This window comes from Anolis carolinensis, chromosome 1 (assembly GCF_035594765.1).
Source record: "Anolis carolinensis isolate JA03-04 chromosome 1, rAnoCar3.1.pri, whole genome shotgun sequence".
NCBI classification, from domain to species: domain Eukaryota; kingdom Metazoa; phylum Chordata; class Lepidosauria; order Squamata; family Dactyloidae; genus Anolis; species Anolis carolinensis.
Window position 1 is genome coordinate 170,831,341 of NC_085841.1, and position 19,254 is coordinate 170,850,594.

Genomic DNA, 19,254 nt, shown 5'->3' on the forward strand with positions numbered 1-19,254 from the left:
CAGGGTGGTGGTGGTAGTGGGAGCAGACTCAGAGCAAAGCCATGGAGGAAAGAAGAGAGTTACCTTTTCCAATTCCAACAGATGAAACCGTAATACTTGTATGGCTTGGATCATCTGCAAAGAGACAAAACAACAACACGGTTGCTGGCTTGGCTTTCTTTCCTCCCCGCATCCGAGGTGTTTGTGTGAGTGTGTGTACTACACGTGGGAAACAGAGGGACCTGTGTGTTGATTTACGGCAGCAACACCACTGCTTAATTGCGGCCGTTTAACAAGAAGAAATCTGCAGTTGATTTTTTATTTATTTTTGGGACTGCTTTGGTAAGGAATTGACTAAATTATACGGACCATAAACATTTATTTCGGAGATGGTGATCTATAGGAGTAGGCTTTGCCCGAGAAAACCATATGCAATACATAGTTGAAGGTATAGACGCAGCTACACCGATGGACCCATAAATGTACGAGGAAAGAAACATTTCCAAATGCATACAACTCATATTTTCTTTTCTTTTAAAAATGGCTATTTTTAATCCATATGGCGTTTGTTTTGAACCACAATCTCCGGCGCCTTCCCCACAGCTGAATAAACTCCCACATTTTCTGCTTTGAACTGGAATATATGGCAGTGTGGACTCAGCCCAGTTTAAAGCAGATATTGTGGGATTTTCTGCCTTGATATTCTGGAATATAGGGCTGTGTGGAAAAGCCCTTAGTTACATCCAAACACGGCTTCTAAAGGAAAGCAAAAATAATTTCTGGGCTGCTGTGATTTTTCCGGGTTGTATGTCCATGTCCCAGAAGCATTCTCTCCTCCCATTTCGCCCACATCTGTGGCAGGCATCTTCAGAGGTTGTGAGGTATATTGGAAACTAGGCAGGTGAGGTTTACATATCTGTAGAGATCTTTCTCCTACCCTGGACCTTCCACAGATCTAACAACCTCACTTGACTAGTTTACAACAGACCTCACAACCTCTTAGGATGCCTGCCACAGATGTGGGCAAATCCTTCTGGAACATGGCCATACAACCCGGAAAACTCACAGCAATCCAGTGATTCCTGCCATAAAAGTCTTCTACAACAAAAATAATTTCATTTTAAAAAATACATTTTCAATCAGATAAATTCTACAGAGCTATATAAGGCAGGTACCGCCTTGACCCGGAGTATATGAATCCACGCTGCTTTCTCATCCAGATCAATGCAAGTTAAGCTGCATTCTAGAAACCGCAATGCTGGGTAGAGCCAGCCTCAGGCCCCATCCACTCAGCTGTCTAAAATCCACATTGAACTGGATTATATGGCAGTGTGGACTCAGATAATCCAGTTCAAAGCAGATATCGTGGATTATCTGACTTGATGGATCCCCCTTGTGCCCGTGGGCCTAATAGGTGGTGGTGGGGGGTTCCAATGGGGAGCAGGGTGAGTTCCTGGCTGTCAGCTCCAGCTCCTCATGCAGGGACACGAGAGAAGCCTCCCAGAGGATAGTAAAATATCAAACATTAGGCGTCCCTGGGCACCATCTTTGCAGACGGCCAATTCTCTCACACCAGAGGCGACCTGCATTTGTCAAGTAGCTTTTGAGGGGGGGGGGGGCATGCCTTGATATTCTGGATTATATGGCTGTGTTGAAGAACCCTCTGTTTCCCCACCCAACTTCCCACATTATCCAAAGTTTCCCTTAATCAAACTTCTTGAGAAAACAGAACCAAAGAGGGACAATAATAATAACAACAACAACACCACTTGGGAAGTGTTCGACTTGTGATTTTGTGATACGAAATCCAGCATATCTATCTTGTTTGTTGTGACATAATAAAATAATAATAATAATAATAATAATAATAATAATAATAATAATAATGCAACTTCTTACCAAGTTATCCAGTTCGGGATTCGAAGAAAATAAGGGTTTCTCCGCTCGGATCTAAACACCAGACGAGAAAAAAAGAGAGAGATGAAATAGGAAATCAGGAAAGACTTTCTAGCTCCCCTTTAATTCTGACGGATCAGGGTGCAACCTGCATATTTTGGGCAAAGGCGGGGGGGGGGGGGGGAATGTTGTGGCGTTGGGGGATCTGGGCCTTCTCTCAAGGGGAGCCTGAAAGGGATTGGGAGGGAAGAGCAGTAGGCAAAGGCAGGGAAAGAGAAGCCCACCGAGAAGGGTGTTTCCCCCCCCCCCCTTCCCTCCTTCCACTCCTTGCTTGGGCTCCCTTCTGACCTGTTTGGCGAACACGGCGATGTCTTCGTTGAAGGACTCGGAGGAGCAGACGTCGCCCCCCGCCACCCCGGGCTCCCGAGGCGTGCAGGTCGCCAGCTCGCACTTCTCGAAGATCAGGGCCAGGAGCGGGAAGAGCGGGTGCCTGGCGGGGAAAGAGGGCCAGGAGAAGGAGAGAGAGAGAAAGAGAGGGGTCACCCGCAGGGGCCCGGAGGGGATCCCTCGATATTAGGCAGCCCGGAGAAGCCTCCGAGGGCACCCCGAAACCTCCCCCCCCCCTCGCCTTGGCTTTGGACGCGCCAAAGCTTCACCGCCTCGCCCTCCCTTCCTTTGAGGAGCTCCCCGGGCCCGCTCTCTCTCGCAATCCCTCTCTCTCCATTCCCAAGCTTTTTTTGTTCGCATTAGCCGAGTTTCAAACCGATCCCGGATCTAGCAGCCATTTTGAAAGAGCCCCCCTTCTCCTTCTCCTTCTCTTCCTCCTCCCAACCTTATCCTCTCAGCTAAGCCTGTAAGTTTATAACATTGTTTATAATTTGGAAAGAGTTTCAGGCTCGCAGTTGCATCGCTTGTGTTGAAACTGGTTAAGGTGGGAAACGGAAAGCCAACGGAATTCGTTCTCTGGGGCCCCTTCCACAAAGCTGAATAGAATCCCACAATATCTACTTTGAACTGGGATATATGGCAGTGTAGACTCGGATAACCCAGTTCAAAGCAGATATTGTGGGATGTTCTGCCTTGACATTCTGGGTTATATGACTGTGTGGAAAGGGCTCTGTCAGGAAGGGCCGCTGGGATCCATAGTCTGAGCAAGCAGAGAGTCAGATTAGAATCAAATCCTCTAAAGATGCTAGCCACAGATGTAGTCGAGATGGGTAGGAGAAAACGCTGCTAGAATAAGGCCATACAGCCTGGAAGCCACACAACAAACAACCCACTCACCCACCCACCCCAGTCAGGACCCTTCCATGCAGCCCTATATCCCAGAATATCAAGGCAGAAAATTCCACAATATCTGCTTTGAACTGCTATCTGAGTCCACACGGCCGTATAACCCTTTTAGTAAGCAATCACAAGTATATACACAACACAAAATTAGTCTAGAAGGCTTGTAGAAGATTGCTGTTTCCAACACATTGCCATATAATCCAGTTTTTATACAGCTGGATTTTATACAGCTATGTGAAAGGTGTTTTAGACCTCCAATAACCCAGCAGTGTGCACTCCCTGGAGTTTGGAACACCAATAGCAGCCACACAGCTGTATACAATCCACATTGAACAGGGGATTATATAGTAGCATGGACTCAGAAAAACTCGGGAAACTTCTACACTACCATATAATCCAGATTATCAAATCAGATAATCCACATTATCTGAACTGGATTATATGAATCTACACTGCCATATAATTCAGTTCAAAGCAGATAATCTGGATTTTACCTGGCTAGTTCAAAGCAGATATTGTGGATTATCTGCCTTGATATTCTGTGTTGTACATGGAAATAATGGTAGTAACAAGAAATTCTTGATAGGATTCACAGTTTGTCTGGTTATGCTGGTTTGTGATGACAACTACTGTACAGTATATAATAAATGTTCATTTTTTGTTCAACAATAAATGTGAATTCTTCCTCATGGAAAAATAAGACATCCCCTGAAAATAAGACCTAGAGCATCTTTGGGAGCAAAAATTAATATAAGACACTGTCTTATTTTCGGGGAAACACTTTATGTTAGTCTACACTGCTATATAATCAGGTTCAAAGCCGATAATTTGGTTTTTATATAGCAGTGTAGATGGGGCCAAAGGGGCCTTCCACACAGCTATATAATCCAGAATATCAAGTCAGATAATCCATAATATCTTTTTCTACATCGACAGATGAAATTCATATTATTTGCTTTGAACTGGATTATATGGTGGTGTAGATGAGGGCCCCAATGACATTATACCCCACGCCTCCTTCGCCTCCCTTCCCTATCTTCTAAACTTCTTTGGGTTTCACGAAGTTTGGACGTTGTAAGAAAAATAAAATATTAAAAATTACAGTTCTTTAAAAAGCGAGGGGTTCTTCCCAATTTGGAGAAATCTCGCCCCACCGGCCAGGAACCCTTCTTCGCCTGCTTCGGAGAGGCTTCAAGTGCTGAAGAGAAGCACTGGAGTGCAACTCCGAAAACTCGCCCTGGAGTTGCCTGTTTTTTTGGACTTTGAAGGCGATTTCTCAGCCAGTTTGAAAACGCATTATTTTGGCGCACAAAGAAGGGCCCTTCCACACAGCCATGTAACCCAGAGTATCAAGGCAGAAAATCCCACAGTATCTGATTTGAACTGGTTATCCGAGTCCACGCTGCCATGTATTCCAGTTCAAAGCAGAAAATGTGGGATTTTATTCAGCTGTGAGGAAGGGGCCGAAGTCTTCTGAACAGACTGGCTCCCAAACAAGCGGCAAGGCTTTGGATTTTCGCCTGTCATTCATACGATCTCCCTTGCATCATTAGTCCTCGGGCTTTGCAGCCTTCTCCCACAAGTTGCGGGCAAAATAACCCGGAGCTATTCCCAACCTTAACTTGGAAGTTGGGAATACTGATCAACACACCCTTCCTTCCTTCATGTCAATTTTTCAAAGTGCCTGGCTCTTTAGAGCAGGAGTTCTTAAACTTTTTCATCCGTGAGCCCAGGGCCCTTCCACAAAGCCATCTAACCCTGAATATTAAGGCAGAAAATCCCACAATAGGGTTGTTGTATGTCTTTCGGGCTGTGTGGCCATGTTCCAGAAGTATTCTCTCCTGACGTTTCGCCCACATCTATGGCAGGCATCCTCAGAGGCTGTGAGGTATGGAAATTAAAATCCCACAATATCTGCTTTGAACTGGAATATCTGACTCCACACTACCATATAACCCAGTTCAGAGCAGAAAATGTGGGATTTTATTCATTTGCTAGAAGGGGCCCCAGGTAGGGAAAATAGGTATTTAAAAAACCAAACATTTACTGAAAAATAAGCCAGCATTTGCGAGGCTGTCTGAAACAGACAGGTTTCCCCTTTTGGTGGAGCGCCTCTGAAGTATTTTCTGCACTGTTAAAACGCTGCACCTGGTTGCGAACAGATTTGTGTATAGGGTTGTTGTGTGTTTACCTCACAACCTCGGAGGATGCCTGCCATAGATGTGGGCGAAACGTCAGGAGAGAATACTTCTGGAACATGGCCCGGAAAACACACAACAACCCTGTGATTCCGGCCATGAAAGCCTTCGACAACACAGATTTGTGTACACTTCAGAAAACATTTTCCCTGTTGCCATTGAACTAAGGAAGGGTTTCAGGAGCAGGGCTTGCTGTGCTTGCAAAGTTCCTCAGCGTTTCTCTTTCCAAACTTGGGGCTCCCAGGTGGATCCCCAAGGGAAGGCGGTGGCGGCCTAAACCAAGCCCAGGGGCCACAAAACAAAACCACACGGCGCCGGTTCTTGGGGAGACAGACGGCTGGGGAAGAGAGAGAAGGCCGGAGAGCGGAGAGAGAGAGAGAGCAAGGGAGAAGCGAGAGGAGGCGAGGGAGGCCGCGGGGCTCTCCTGCAGGCACCTACCCATAAATGGCATCTTTGTCTCTCTTGAGGGCGTCGTTGACGGAGGAGCCCATGCTGGGGGGCATGGCGTTGGCGTGGGCTGTGTGCGGGTACTGGTGCGAGTGGAGCGGCGGGCCGTGGTTGAGGTGGTGGACCGGCTGCATGGAGCGCGCGGCGTGGGGGTCCCCGTACATGGTGCTCGGCAGCCCCACGCCGTCCATCCCGCCGTAGTGGGGCAAGTCGTCGTACTGCAGCAGAGGAGGCAAGAAGAGGAGGAGGAGGAAGAAGAAGAGGAGAGGGTCAGGGCCTCGTGGGACGCTAGGCAAGGACCCCAGGCTCCCCACACCTCCCTCCCTCCACGCCGACACTGGCTTCCTAGCAGCCTTCCCAGACCCTTCCCCCCATGTGGTCCCTGAGAGGGAAGGAGAAGGAGGAAAGGAGCGTGGGACTTCTGGGGACTGGCTTCTCCCTGCCTGGCCCGCTTGCTTGCTTCCTTCTTCCCCACAGGAGTGGAAACAGCACGTGGGTTCAGACAACGTCCTCCCTCCCAACGGTTCATTTTAGTAGATTTGCACCGAAGGAAGAAAGTGTCCGTTCCGAAAGAGGCTTGGGGAGCCGGAGCCTAACTGCCTTACTTTTCTAATCCCCCCCCCCCAATCCAAGTGGGGGTCGTGCAGAAGTGAAGGCTGGTGGCACTCTGGGTCATAACATTTATCTAATGTCGTTTTCCTAATTGGTGCTCTCATAAAAACATGGAGAAAAGAAACTTTGTGTCTTGCGGGACGTCCTGCAGCACATTTTCGCTAGAGTTTTCCAATTGATATCTGCGGGCCCTTTCCACACAGCTGAATAAAATCCCACATTTTCTCCTGGAATAAATGGCAGTGTGGGCTCAGATAATTCAGTTCAAAGCAGATATTGTGAGATCATCTGCCTTGATATTCTGGGTTACATGGCTGTGTGGAAGGGCCCAGGCCACCACTACAAACGAAGTTTCTGGAGTAGAACAGCTCCTTTCTAAGTTAAGGACCGCACAATCAAAGAGGGCATAACACTTTCCAACTTGGAGCAGGTAATTTGTCAAATTTTGTTAAACTGAGTAGTCAGAGAGGGACATCCACTCGGTGCTATGCCTCCCTGGCCTGTCCTGGAGCCTCTTTTCCATCCAGCCATATAACCCAGACTATCAAGGCAGAAAATCCCACAAAATCTATTTGAGTCCACACTGCCATATATTCCAGTTCAAAGCAGAAATTGTGGGATTTTATTCATATTGGAAGGGGCTCTAGACTTAAGAAGCCGTTCAAGATCAGCCCTCCAAGGATTTGGTGGGACAAGACTGAAAGTCTCTCCATCTAAAAGTACATCTCCTTCACCTTCTGCTTTGCCTGCATCTGCTCAGGGAAACTCAGCTCAGCCTTTTTCACGCCGGTCTTCCTTAAGAGTATTTTACCCCTTTATTAACAGGAGACCAACGCTGGGAATCTCCTCAGAGGGAAGGGGGAGTGTGTGTGTGTGTGTGTTGGGGGGGGAGGGGTAATGGGGCACGTTCCTATTTTAATTTAAGAGCAAACAGAAAGGAAGGCAAAGTTATTTGTGTCTCTGTGTGTGTGTGTGTGTCTCGACTGCTGAGTTTATTATCAAAGTTGAGAAAAAGTCGAGAAACTTTTTCTCCTATAAGAGAGCATAGCCCATCAAAATATGCTAGGATATTAAAATTCTAATTCCTTATGGAATGCCATATTGCTTGTGTGATGCTTGCAATCCTGAACCTAATATGGAGCTAAGCTATGTGGGGAGAAGAAATACTTCTGGATGCACATGACTAGCCTTGTTTCCCTCAAGTCATTTTGGTAAGGATTGGAGTGTATGGACCAAATTCTGAGTCTGAGCCTCATTCAACAGATTTCTTTTTACAGCACTCATTCATATATATATCTATATATATATATATACACACACACACACACACACATATATATAAATGCATATATATACACACACACATATATAGAATAATTTATATATGTGTGTGTGTGTGTGTTGCTTTGGCCCTTCAAGTTATGCTGAGAATATCCTCATGATATAATGTGTGTGTGTAGTTATTTATTATATCGTGACGATATTCTCAGCAGAACCTAAAGGGTCAAGGAAAAACTATTCTAAACTCCTAGTTTGAAAGAAATGCAAAACTCTTTTCTTTTTTAAAAGAAGGACCTCCTGCCAGTTTAAATTCAGCGTGGAAGTCCGCTTTCTTTTCACCCAGTGAAAAGTGGCAGGAATAAATAAACCGGGGAAACTTCTCTGTGCCTCAAACTAAATCCGTGAGGTCTTTCAGATGAAAATAGTCTTCCCAACAATAAAATAATCTGGAAAGTATGTAAAACTCCCTTCCCAGGCCTTGTCGTATCCTTGAGTCGCCCCTGTTTTAAATATTGTATTTCTACATCGTTAGGATAATATTAATTTGAGAGAGAGAGAAAAATAAATACATACCCTTTGCGCCATCGGCCTGCTTGAGACCCTTCCGTGCCGTGTGGACTTCTTCTACTATATCCTCTGGAAGGCCAGGGTGAAAAGAAACAAAACAACCCTCTCCCCCCACCCTCCCACCCCCCAAAAAATAATAAAAAGGGGAAAAAAGAATCCTTGAGAGTCGTCCGTCGCTTGTGGAGCTGGTCAGAGTCTCCAGCAGAATGGACCTCAGGGAAGCGGCATGAAAAGAAAGGGAGAAGGGAGCAAGGAAGGAAGGCGCTTGTCTCTCTTCTTCACTCCGTCTCTTTTCCTCTCTCCTTGTCTCTCTCTGGTTTCCAAGACAGCGGCGGGGAGAAAGCAAATATCCTTTCCCCCCCAAATTGGGTGTTTTGTTTTGTTTTCTGGGGGTGGAAAAAAAAAAGTGCGTCTCAAACCCCACCACCAACTCGCATGACTTTTTGGGGCACTCCAGCTGTCAATCAAAAGGCGGCAAGTGAAGGAAGGATGGCCGGGAGGATGAGGAAGGATCCGCTGCGCGCGCGGGGCTTCAGGACACCTCGGGTGGGAGCAGCAGGCAGAGGGAGGAGGAGGAGGAGGCTTCACGGCTTGGCTTTCTTCTCTTTCTCTCTCTCCTCTTTCTCCTCGCTCAGGCTGCAGTCCTTAGATCCCAAGTCCTCATTGGATCTCTTCTTCTTCTTCTCTCCTAAAGGAAGAAGAAGATTACAAAACAAATCATAGTGGTGATTTAAAAATAAATAAAAAGGGAGAGCGGGAAGCAGGCGGGCAGGCAGCGCGCGAGGGGGCAACCCGGAGCGTCGGCTTGGCTGCCTGTTTTGTCTGTGGCGCGCGCGCTGCCCTGTGGGCGGCGGGGCGCGTGCAAAGTGCTGGGGAGGTGGGTTCGGACCCGACTGCGGGAAACCCGGAAGTAGTGGTGGCCATAACAGGTCGCGTCTTACACAATGCAGCGGGCGGCAGCAACTAAGCTCGCAGCGCAGGGGTGGGTTGGCTGAGCCGCAAGGCAAGGCAGAGCACAGCAGAGCAGAGCAGAGCAGAGCAGAGCAGAGCGGGCGAGGAAGAGAGAGGGAGAGGGAAGGGAAAGGGAAGGGAGGAAAGAGGGGGAGAGAGAGGGAAGGAGAAGAAGGTGAAAAGGAAAGAAGGAGAAGGAAGGAGAGAGAAGAAGGAGAAGGGAGGAAAGGAAGGAGGCAGAGGCTCCCCCGTTAACAAAACACACACACAGACTCGCCTGGAGGGAGAGAGAGAGAGGAGAGGAGCGAACAATGCCTCCAAAGCCACGGAGAGAGAGAGAGAGAGAAAGGGCTGCTTACCGTGGTGGGGAGGGGGTTTTCGCTTTAAAGCCACCCCAAATGTGATTTTAGTCAAGCGGGGGTTTACTTTCCTTTCCCTCTCGCTCCTCAGCCTTGTCCTGCTTCTCTCCCTTTCCCCCTCCTCTCTGAGTTCTCACTCAAGTCCTGCCAATGCCTTTCGGGTGACTCCAGAGAGGCATCGCTCCTTGGCATCCTCCGAGAAGGGAGAAAACCCGCAAACCAACGCACCCACGCAACCCCACTCCCACGAGTGTGCGAGATCGCCTGCCCCTTTCCTTCCCTCCCTCCCTCTCTGTCTTCTCCCCACTCCCTCCGTGTGACATCCATCAAGCAGCAGCGAGCCTCACCGCCGTGTTTGGCCAGCTTCCTTTGTCTAGCTAGCGAGAGGGGCTCATTGCTCTGGCTCGGGGGAAAGCCTCGGAGACTTTCCCTGGCAGGACTTTCCCAGCCTTGCTCCAACACCACAAAGCGGAATTAGAAAGAGGGGAGGGGGGAGTTAAAAGGGGATCACGGGGGAGCGCCGTTTCCAAACGTTTCCAAAGGGACCGAGCCGGCTCTGCTTGGCTTGCGGTCCTCAAAGCCAAGGAGTTGTCTCTAAAGGGCACCATGGAGAGAAAGAGGGCGGGGGGGGGGGGGCAGAGAGAGAGAGAGAAGTATTCTTCCCCGCCCCCTTCAAAGCTTTCACAAACCCCTCCTCGGGAGGGAAGTGGGGAAGAGAGAAAGAAGCGCAAGAGGGAAGGGAAAGGGGGGGAAAAAAGACCTCCCCCCGCTCCGCGTCGGAAAATGAGCTCACCCAAATCTCAGTAGGCAGCCGCGGAGGAGCGGGCGCCCAATCAGGAGCGCCTCTGACGGAGCCCGCTGCCTATTGGCGGAGCGGGAAATCAATTATCAAATAATCGATCAGCGGGGCGCTTCGATTCTGGAGCCCCCCTTCTTTCCCTCCGCCTCTTTCCCTCCGTCTCCAGCCTCGTTAGGAAGGGAGAGCCCAAGTTCGGCTCTGCGCGAAGGAAGGAAGGAAGGAGCTCTGTTTGTTGCGGGAAACAACCAGACTGGGTGTGTTGTCCAAGGCTTTCGTGGCCGGGATCACTGGGTTGCTGTGAGTTTTCCAGCCTGCATGGCCATGTTCCAGAAGCATTCTCTTCTGACGTTTCGCCCACATCTATGGCAGGCATCCCCAGAAGTTGTGAAGTTATTTGGAAGCTAAGCAAAGGAGGTGTATATGTCTGTGGAAGGTCCAGGGTGGGAGAAATAATTCTTGTCTGTTGGAGGCAGGTGTGGATGTTTCAATTGACCACCTTGGACCTCATCACACTACAGCTTGGATCTACTTTAAATTCACTTAAAATCCACTTTAGGGAGGGGGCTTTAAACAGCTCAGCGAGACAGGTCCTGGGCCCCACCAAACTACAAACTCCAGAATTCTTCAGGAAACAGAAACAGGATTTAAAGTGGATTCATGCTCTAGTGTGATGAGGCACAAGCGTTGAATGTTCTTGCAGCTTCGAGGTCTGGCTGCTTACTGCCCGGGAGAATCCTTTGTTGAGAGGTGTTAGTTGGCCCTAATGTCTGGAATTCCTCTGAGTTTTAAAAACAGAACAATAAATAAAGAACATCACTCAGACTACTACTAATAATAATAATAAATATTTATATCTCGCTTTTCACCCTCACGATCGCCAAAGAGGCTTACAACGTATTAAAATCATGTAAACAACAATCCAAGTACATCGATAAAAAGTATAAAACTTTATAAAACAGAGGAATTCCAGACATGAATAAATCAGGGCCAGCTAACACCTCCCAACAAAGGAGTCCCCCGGGCAGGAAGCAGCCAGACCTTGAAGCTGAAATCAAAGTCTAATCAAGGTGGGCAATTGAAATATCAACACTTGACTCTAACAGGCAAGAGTTCTTTCTCCCACCCTGGACTTTCTACAGATATATAGACCCCACTTGATTAGTTTTCAACAGACCTCACAACCTCCGAGGATGGCTGCCATAGATGCAAGGAAAAATACTTCTGGAACATGATCATACAGCCCGGAAAACTTTCAGCACCCGACCAGATTGGACTCCTGGAGGGGGATTTGGGGAAAAGGCGTCAAAAAAAGGGAAGGTGAGACTTTAAAAAGTGCGAAAGCGGCTTGATCTCACCGCTCTCCTGACACTTTCCTTCTTTGAGAGTTTTTCCCCTCATCGGAAAGAAGATGTGTCCCTCTCTCAACTGTGGGATTGGGCTTCCTTTCCAATTGATCTCTCGGTCGCTTCTGGGGAAAAAGGGGGAAAGCAGCGAGTTTCCAAAGTCCCTCTGCAGGTCTCTGCGGGGGGGGGGGGGGGTCTCGGCCCAGACACGCATGTTTACAGCAGCAGCGAGTATCATATTCATTCCTTCAACAAAAAAGAGTTAAGAATCACTGCCCTCTGTGAGTTTTTAGGGAGGCAATGGGCCCTTCCATGCAGAATATCAAGGCAGAAAAATCCCACAATTTCTGTTTTGAACTGGGTTTTCTGAATCCACACTGCCATATATTCCAGTTCAAGGCAGAAAATGTGGGATTGTATTCAGCTGTGTGGAAGGGGCCCACGTTGCATCCTCCCAGGATACTCCGACTCGGATCTAAGGGCCCTTCCACACAGTCATATAACTCAGAATATCAAGACAGAAAATTCACAATATCTGTTTTGAAGTTCACACTGCCACATAATCCAGTTCAATGTGGATTTTATACAGCTGCCTGGAAGGGGCCTAATGCCATAGAATACAGATCGGACTGCATTGTATGATCAGCGTAGACCTGTAGAATGGTCATTGTAGATCCATATAATGCACTGAACTTCATTATACGATCCAATGGTCAAGGTAGACCCATATAATGATAATGTTCAGTGTAGAGTTTGTAATGCACTGAACTGCATTATAATGGCCAGTGTCGATCCATATAAATGGTCAGTGTAGAGTATGAAATGCACTGAACTGCTTTGTATGGTTAGTGTAGACATATATAATGGCCAGTGTAGACCCATATAATTATATGGTCAGTGTAGAGTTTGAAATGTACTGAACTGCATTGTATGGTTAGTGTAGACACATATAATGGCCAGTGTAGACCAATATAAATGGTTAGTGTAGAGTTTGAAATGCACTGAGCTTCACTGTACAGTAATGTATAATGCACTCCGCACTGCATTCTATGGCAGTATAGATGCAGCCTCAATAGAAATCAACCATAAGCTTTGGGCCAGGCCAAAAATGCCGTTACATGTAACTTATAGAGGAAGAAATGCAGCAACAGGCTTCCCAGCAAGATTGACGGGATCAGCCATCAGGTCTGTTCCTCTGAAAAGGACGGGGTGGGTGTCTGGAAAGGGCTTCTTTCCCAGGGCTCGCTTGGCTTCCCAGGGGCATTTTTGGTGGGTCTTTTTGGAAAGGAGGGGAAAGCAGACCTGGGTTGTCCCCATCGGGGTTTAGGACAGAAAGCGGTTTCATTCTGAGCCCCAAAACCCGTTGCGAGAGACTGAAAAGGGGAAGGAGAAATCGTGCTAAGTCCATAAGCGGGGGAAGGGGCCGAGAGGGAAAGGAAAGACCCCCGCCCTCTAGGAAACTCAGCCACCTCTGGGCGAAAACCCTTCCCGACTTCTTTCGGAAGCCCACTCTGGCGGCGGAGTTCCACCCGCGGCGTGGCTTCGTTGCTTCTCAGGTAAGGCAATCCAGGGTGGGGTGGGGGCCCCCTCCCGTGGCTTTGTGCAGAGCCCTGAAGCCTCCCTCCCAGGCCCTGGAAGCGTTTACGGTCCCATTACGGCGGACGGGCAACTTGTTTGCACAAAGCTCATCCCGGATAAGTTTTTTTTCCCTTTTACAACGAGCAAACAGTCCTACTGTTGGGTCTTTGGCTCGTGTGAACGCCAAGCGACGTCCGCCCAAGTTGAGGTGCCAGAGGCTTCAGGGCCAGAACAGGCTTATTGCTACAAATAGTGTGCATTTGCAAAAAAACTATTCCTCCGTTGAACGTCAGTCCCCGGGGTTTTCCTGGGCCTCGTTCCCGAATAAAAGTGTGTTTCGGATTGCTGCTCTCATCTTGTCTTGGTGTCACGTTGTGTCCCCCGTTTAGGGACACGAGCCCTTCGCCACTGGCTCAGAAAGAGGCCCAAGGGTTTCTTCCCCAAGGATGACGCCAGAGAAGGCAGTCAGGATGCAGATAGACTGGGCTGAAGTGGAAAAGCTGCAAAGTAATGTGTATGGATCTCAGGACTTGAATACAACGTGTGCATTGTATTAAAGTGATAGCTATTCCTTAGAAAGTTGTTAAGTAATACACAGACACATGTATATCAGCGCTTTACATATATAACCCTTTGCACTTTAATACAATATTTATAATTCTAGTTGCACTTTGATACAATATATATACAATATATATATACTCTCTCTCTCTCTCTCTATATATATATAATCCTAGTTGCACTTTATATGTCATCCCAGTTGCACTTTGATACAACATATATAATCCTAGTTGCACTTTAATGCATGATATGTAATCCCAGTTGCACTTTAATACAATATATAATCCTAGTTGCTTTTCAGTACAATATATATGATCCCAGTTGCACTTTAATGCAACAGGCATAATAACCGCTTTGCTCTTCAGTTGCACTTTAATACAACCTATATAACCCCAGTTGCACTTTAATACAATATATATAATCCCAGTTATACTTTAATGCAATATGTATAATCCCAGTTGCTCCTCAATACAACATAATTCCAGTTGCTCGTGATTACAACATATATAACCTCAGTTGGACTTTAGTACAATATATATAATCCCAGTTGCAATTTAATACAATATATAGTTGCTCTTTAGTACAATATATATGATCCCAGTTGCACTTTAATGCAACAGGCATAATAACCCCGGTTGCTCTTCAATTGCACTTTAATGCAACCTATATAAACCCAGTAGCACTTTAATAGAATATATATAATCCCAGTTATACTTTAATATAACATGTATAATCCCAGTTGCTCTTCAATACAATATAATCCCAGTTGCTCGTCAATGCAACATACATAATCCCAGTTGCACTTTAATGCAACAGGTATACTTTTCAGTTGCACTTTAATACAATATATGCATAATCCCAGTTGCACTTTAATGCAACATATATAACTTCACTTACTTTTAAATATAATATATAATCCCAGTTATACTTTAATACATGTATAATCCCAATTGCTCTTCAATACAATATAATCCCAGTTGCTTGTCAATACTATATATATATAGTATTGACAAGCAATATATATATAGAGAGAAAGAGTGTATCCCCAGTTGCACATTAATATAACATATGTAATCCTAGTTGTACTTTAATACAATATATTAGCAGTGTAATAGAAAGTGTAATCCCAGTAACACTTTAATACAACATGTATAATCTCAGTCGCATTTTAATACCATATATATATATAATCCCAATTGCCCTTTAATACAGCCTATATAGCTCCAGTTGCACTTTTATACAAGGTATCTAACCCTAGTTGCACTTTCATGCAATATATCTAGCTTCAGTTGCACTTTAATGCAGCATGTACAATCTCAGTTGCAAACCTGATGGCTTCCCTTGGCATAATCCTTGGGAAAGCAATGGGATTACTTCAGAGTTTGTGGCACAGGGTTTTTGAAGGGTACAAAGTCATATATCTTCCCAGGAAAGGCTCTCCCTTTCAGAAGACGTGATGAGCACGTTTGAAATCCAAGCATACCAAAAACAAAAGGAGGAAAAATACAAACGGAGAGAAGAAAACAGATTGGCAAGGCGGAGGGGAGATAATGCAGGAATGCCGCAGCAGCAGATAAGAGTTGGGAGTGATCGGAGTGACCCTAAGAAAGAAAGGGGGGAAAAGGGGGGGGGGGAGAGAAGAGTCAAACGTTTCCATGAACGTCCATGCAAAAAGTATTTCAAGATCCATGAAAGGCCAGGACCTGAGAAGGTGCTCCTAAAAGGAGGTGAGCTTGCTTGGGAGAAAGAAGGGAAGAGGAGCCGAGCGGCGGGGATTTGGCGGGGCCGAAACAAAAGCGCGCCTGGTCCGGTTCAGGAGTCAACCAGAGGTCAGCTGGCACTGGGGGGAGGGGGGCAAAGGGAGGGGGCCAGGGGGGCCAGGCATTGGGCAGCGAGGGGAGAAAGGCAGCCCTTCGCAGTGCAGAGGCGCCGCTCCATTCAAAGCCACTCTTTGGAGGGAAGAGAGAGAGAGAGAGAGAGGGAGACGGAGGGATGGAGAAAGCGGAGGAGGGGAAGGCGAGGGGGAAAGCTTGTCGGCTGTTTAACATAATTACCAGCTCTGACATTTGCAGAAGTTATAGCGGCCTTTTATTAATTAAATGGAGGGCTTCATAAAATATTCCTCATAAAATGGACGGTTGTCTTAAAACTTTCTAAACAGGGCTATAATTTTAACAAAGTGGGAGAGGAGGAGGAAGAGGTTGGAAGGAACTGGGGAATGACTTACAAAAGCCTAGACTTTTTTTTTTTTTTGGCCGAAGCCAAAGTGGAAGCCTTTCGGAAAGTTTCCCCGAAACAAAAAAAGAAAGTTTCGGCCTCCCGTTTCCTCTTCTAAAGCTTATCCAGACGTGTGTGTGTGTGTGTTTAACAAACGCCTCTGTAAGTTTGGGGACAAATGACAATCTCCAAAGAGATGCCTCAACTCCTAGAGAGTAATCCTCCGTGTTGTAAAAATGCGATCAGCAGTTTGAGCGTTTTAATGAAGAGAGAAAATATTCTTTGACACCTTCGACTCCACAGGAATAAATCAATCCATTGCGTGAGACTCTCGAAATATTATTTTTTGGTTGGGGATAATTTACTAAAGCTGGAGCTACACAATCCGGATTATCAAAGCAGATCATCCACATCATCTGCATTGAACTGGGTTGTATGAGTCTACACTGCCATATCAATTCCAGGTAATAATAATAATAACAATGGCCGGAATCATTGGGTTGCTGTGAGTTTTCCGAGTTGTATGGTCATGTTCCAGAAGCATTCTCTCCTGTCGTTTTGCCCGCATCTATGGCAGGCATCCTCATAGGTTGTGAGGTACGTTGAGGACACCAAATAAAGAACACCGCTTAAAAAAACCCAGAGGAAATCCAGACATGAATCAATCAGGGCCAGATAACATCCCCCAACAAAGGATCCCCTCAGGCAATAAACAGCGAGACCTTAAAGCTGAAAGGCTATTCAATGCTCATCAAGGGGACCAATTGAAACATTCAAACTTGTTTCAAACAGACAAAAGTGATTTTTCTCACACTGAACATTTCACAGATATATGACCCCAACAGACCTCACAACCTCTAAGAATGCCTGCCATAGATGTGGGCGAAACGTCAAGAGAAAATGCTCCTAGAACACGGCCATACAGCCTGGGAAACTCACAGGAACCCAATTCCAGATTATCTCTTTTGAACTGGGTTATATGGCAGTGTAGACTCATAGAAATAGGTTCAAAGCAGATCATGTGGATGATCTGCTTTGATAATATGGGTTATAGGGCAGTGTAGATCCAGTCTCAGTTTGCTGTAGTGGTTTGAGAGTTAGACTATGGCCCCTTCATGCACTGTCATATAAGACCCAGATGATCTGCTTTGAACTGTATTATATGGCAGTGTGGACTCACATAATCCAGTTTAAAGCATGTGGATAATCTGATCATCTGGATTATGCGACAGTGTAGAAGGGGTTTTAAGAGTCGTAAACACTTGATGAGCCAACCTGGACACAGCATATTATTTGAGAACACAAAAATGCTCGACCATTCTGACAACCACCATGTCAGACTACACAGAGAAGCCACTGAAATCTACAAGCATGTGGACAATTTCAATGGAAAGGAGAAAACCAGGAAAATGAACAAAATCTGGCTACCAGTATTTTTTTTAAAAACAACTCTAGAATCAGGACAGTAAATAAAGAACAACACTCAGAAAACAGAAGAATTACAGGCATGAATCAATCAGGGTCAGCTAACAGCTAACACCTCGGAAGAAAGGATTCCCCCAAGCAGGAAGCAGCCAGACCATGAAGCTGAAAGGCTATTTAATGTTAACTAAGGTGGCCAATTGCAACGTTCACACCTGCCTCAAGCAGACAAGAGTTCTTTCTTCCACCCTGGACTTTCCACAGATATATAAACCCCACTTGCCTAGTTTCTAACAAACCTCACAACCTCTGAGGATGCCTGCCATAGATGTGGGCGAAACCTCAGGAAAGAATGCTTCTGAAACATGACCACATAGCCCGGAAAACTCACAGCAACCCAACAGTTTGAATTTTTTCATGTATTGCTATTCTCAAAAAATAAATCAGTTAAAAAAACGTGGTTGGTAATTCAGATTCACCTTCTTGTTGCCTATGGATGCTAATGACAATGATAATGATAATAATAATAATAATAATAATAATAATAATAATAATAATAATAATTATTATTATTATAACCCTTTCAATTAAGAATGTTATGAATCGTCCGAATAAAAGCTCGCTCGAGGATTTCAAGACTTTGAAGGCTTGAGCGTTTCCGCCGCCTACTGGACGGAAGAAGAACCGCAGCCTTTTCTCTCGGAGGGAAAAGTTGGGGGGAAAAGCTCTTTTTCCATCCGGGGTCCGGAAGAGGTGAGGGGTCGACGTCCAAACGGGAAAGGCAGCGAAGACAACAAGGGGAGAGTTATATTCCTGATGTTATACTAGTACTGATACTTACGAATGTGCCTCCTTTAGTTGTCATTGCAGTCTTATCCTGGTTTACAATGATTGCCGAATCCAGGGCATATTGCAAGCACCGAACGGGGAATTGTTATATTGTATTCACGCCACAATAATAACCTTATCGCTAATGGATTGGCACTTTTCAAAGGGAAAGAAATATTGCTTTGTTATAACAACCCCCCTTTTTTTAAAAAAAAGGATTGTGAGATGCCATTGGGCTCTATTAGAACTCCTTTTGATTAGACTCAGTGGAAGCAAATGTCTCTTCCCGAAGCTGCATTGCTTCAGAAGGCGAGATGGATCGAAAGCAATAGCCTCATGACTCAGAATGGAGCCCCAATATTGCTGAACACTGAGGACTGCAAACCGGTTTGTTTCCCATACAGTAACCTGGTGTGTTTTTCTGTCTGCAACCCTCTCTTGGAAGCAAGTCCTTCTGAGCTGAATCGGATTTTGACCCGGTAAAAGTGTTATTGCAGTCTTAATAGTATCTTGGAGACTCTTTTCTGTGGAAGGATCCTGGGAAAAGACACATACAACATACAATTGTAACAGAAGTTTTCCCTTGCATTTTTAAAATAAAAGTTTGGTCCAGAATTGATTGGAAATGTACATCCAGTTTTTAAATCTTAATAATTTGTATGATTATGCATCATGACTCTCTTTTACCTAGATAGTCGTGATTAATATATAATAATATGTTAATATACCTAAACTGCTACCTTAATTTTTAGAAAAAGCAACTCTTTTGAAAATGAATGGCAACCTCTTCCCTTCTTTAATTTCACATGGACCAATGAATGAAGGATTTCCTTTGAACACAACACAAATTCACCCCATGATTCTTTAAAAAGCTGGTACTCCTTGGTCCATAAAATAATGGGAAATAGTTAAGGGGAAGACTCTTT

At 45.8% G+C, this 19,254-nt stretch overlaps 1 protein-coding gene across 5 annotated transcripts in view; it reads right to left on the bottom strand.

The window, feature by feature from the left end:
• The window catches only part of meis1 (Meis homeobox 1), a 172,489-nt gene extending 162,315 nt beyond the window's left edge, over nucleotides 1-10,174 (bottom strand). The window contains exons 1-6 of one of the 5 annotated variants that reach the window (XM_062958623.1): nucleotides 9,928-10,173; nucleotides 8,277-8,958; nucleotides 5,802-6,028; nucleotides 2,224-2,365; nucleotides 1,879-1,929; nucleotides 64-114 (exon numbers count right to left, since the gene is read on the bottom strand). In XM_062958623.1, coding sequence (XP_062814693.1) covers nucleotides 64-114; nucleotides 1,879-1,929; nucleotides 2,224-2,365; nucleotides 5,802-6,028; nucleotides 8,277-8,288 — 483 coding nt within the window. In that variant the 5' untranslated portion in view covers nucleotides 8,289-8,958; nucleotides 9,928-10,173. Of the gene's footprint in view, nucleotides 1-63; nucleotides 115-1,878; nucleotides 1,930-2,223; nucleotides 2,366-5,801; nucleotides 6,029-8,276; nucleotides 8,959-9,211; nucleotides 9,233-9,580; nucleotides 9,818-9,927 lie in introns of those variants that run through there. The other 4 variants (XM_062958627.1, XM_062958630.1, XM_062958638.1 and 1 more) reach the window with 4 other exon arrangements.
• Nucleotides 10,175-19,254: the final 9,080 nt, after the last annotated feature.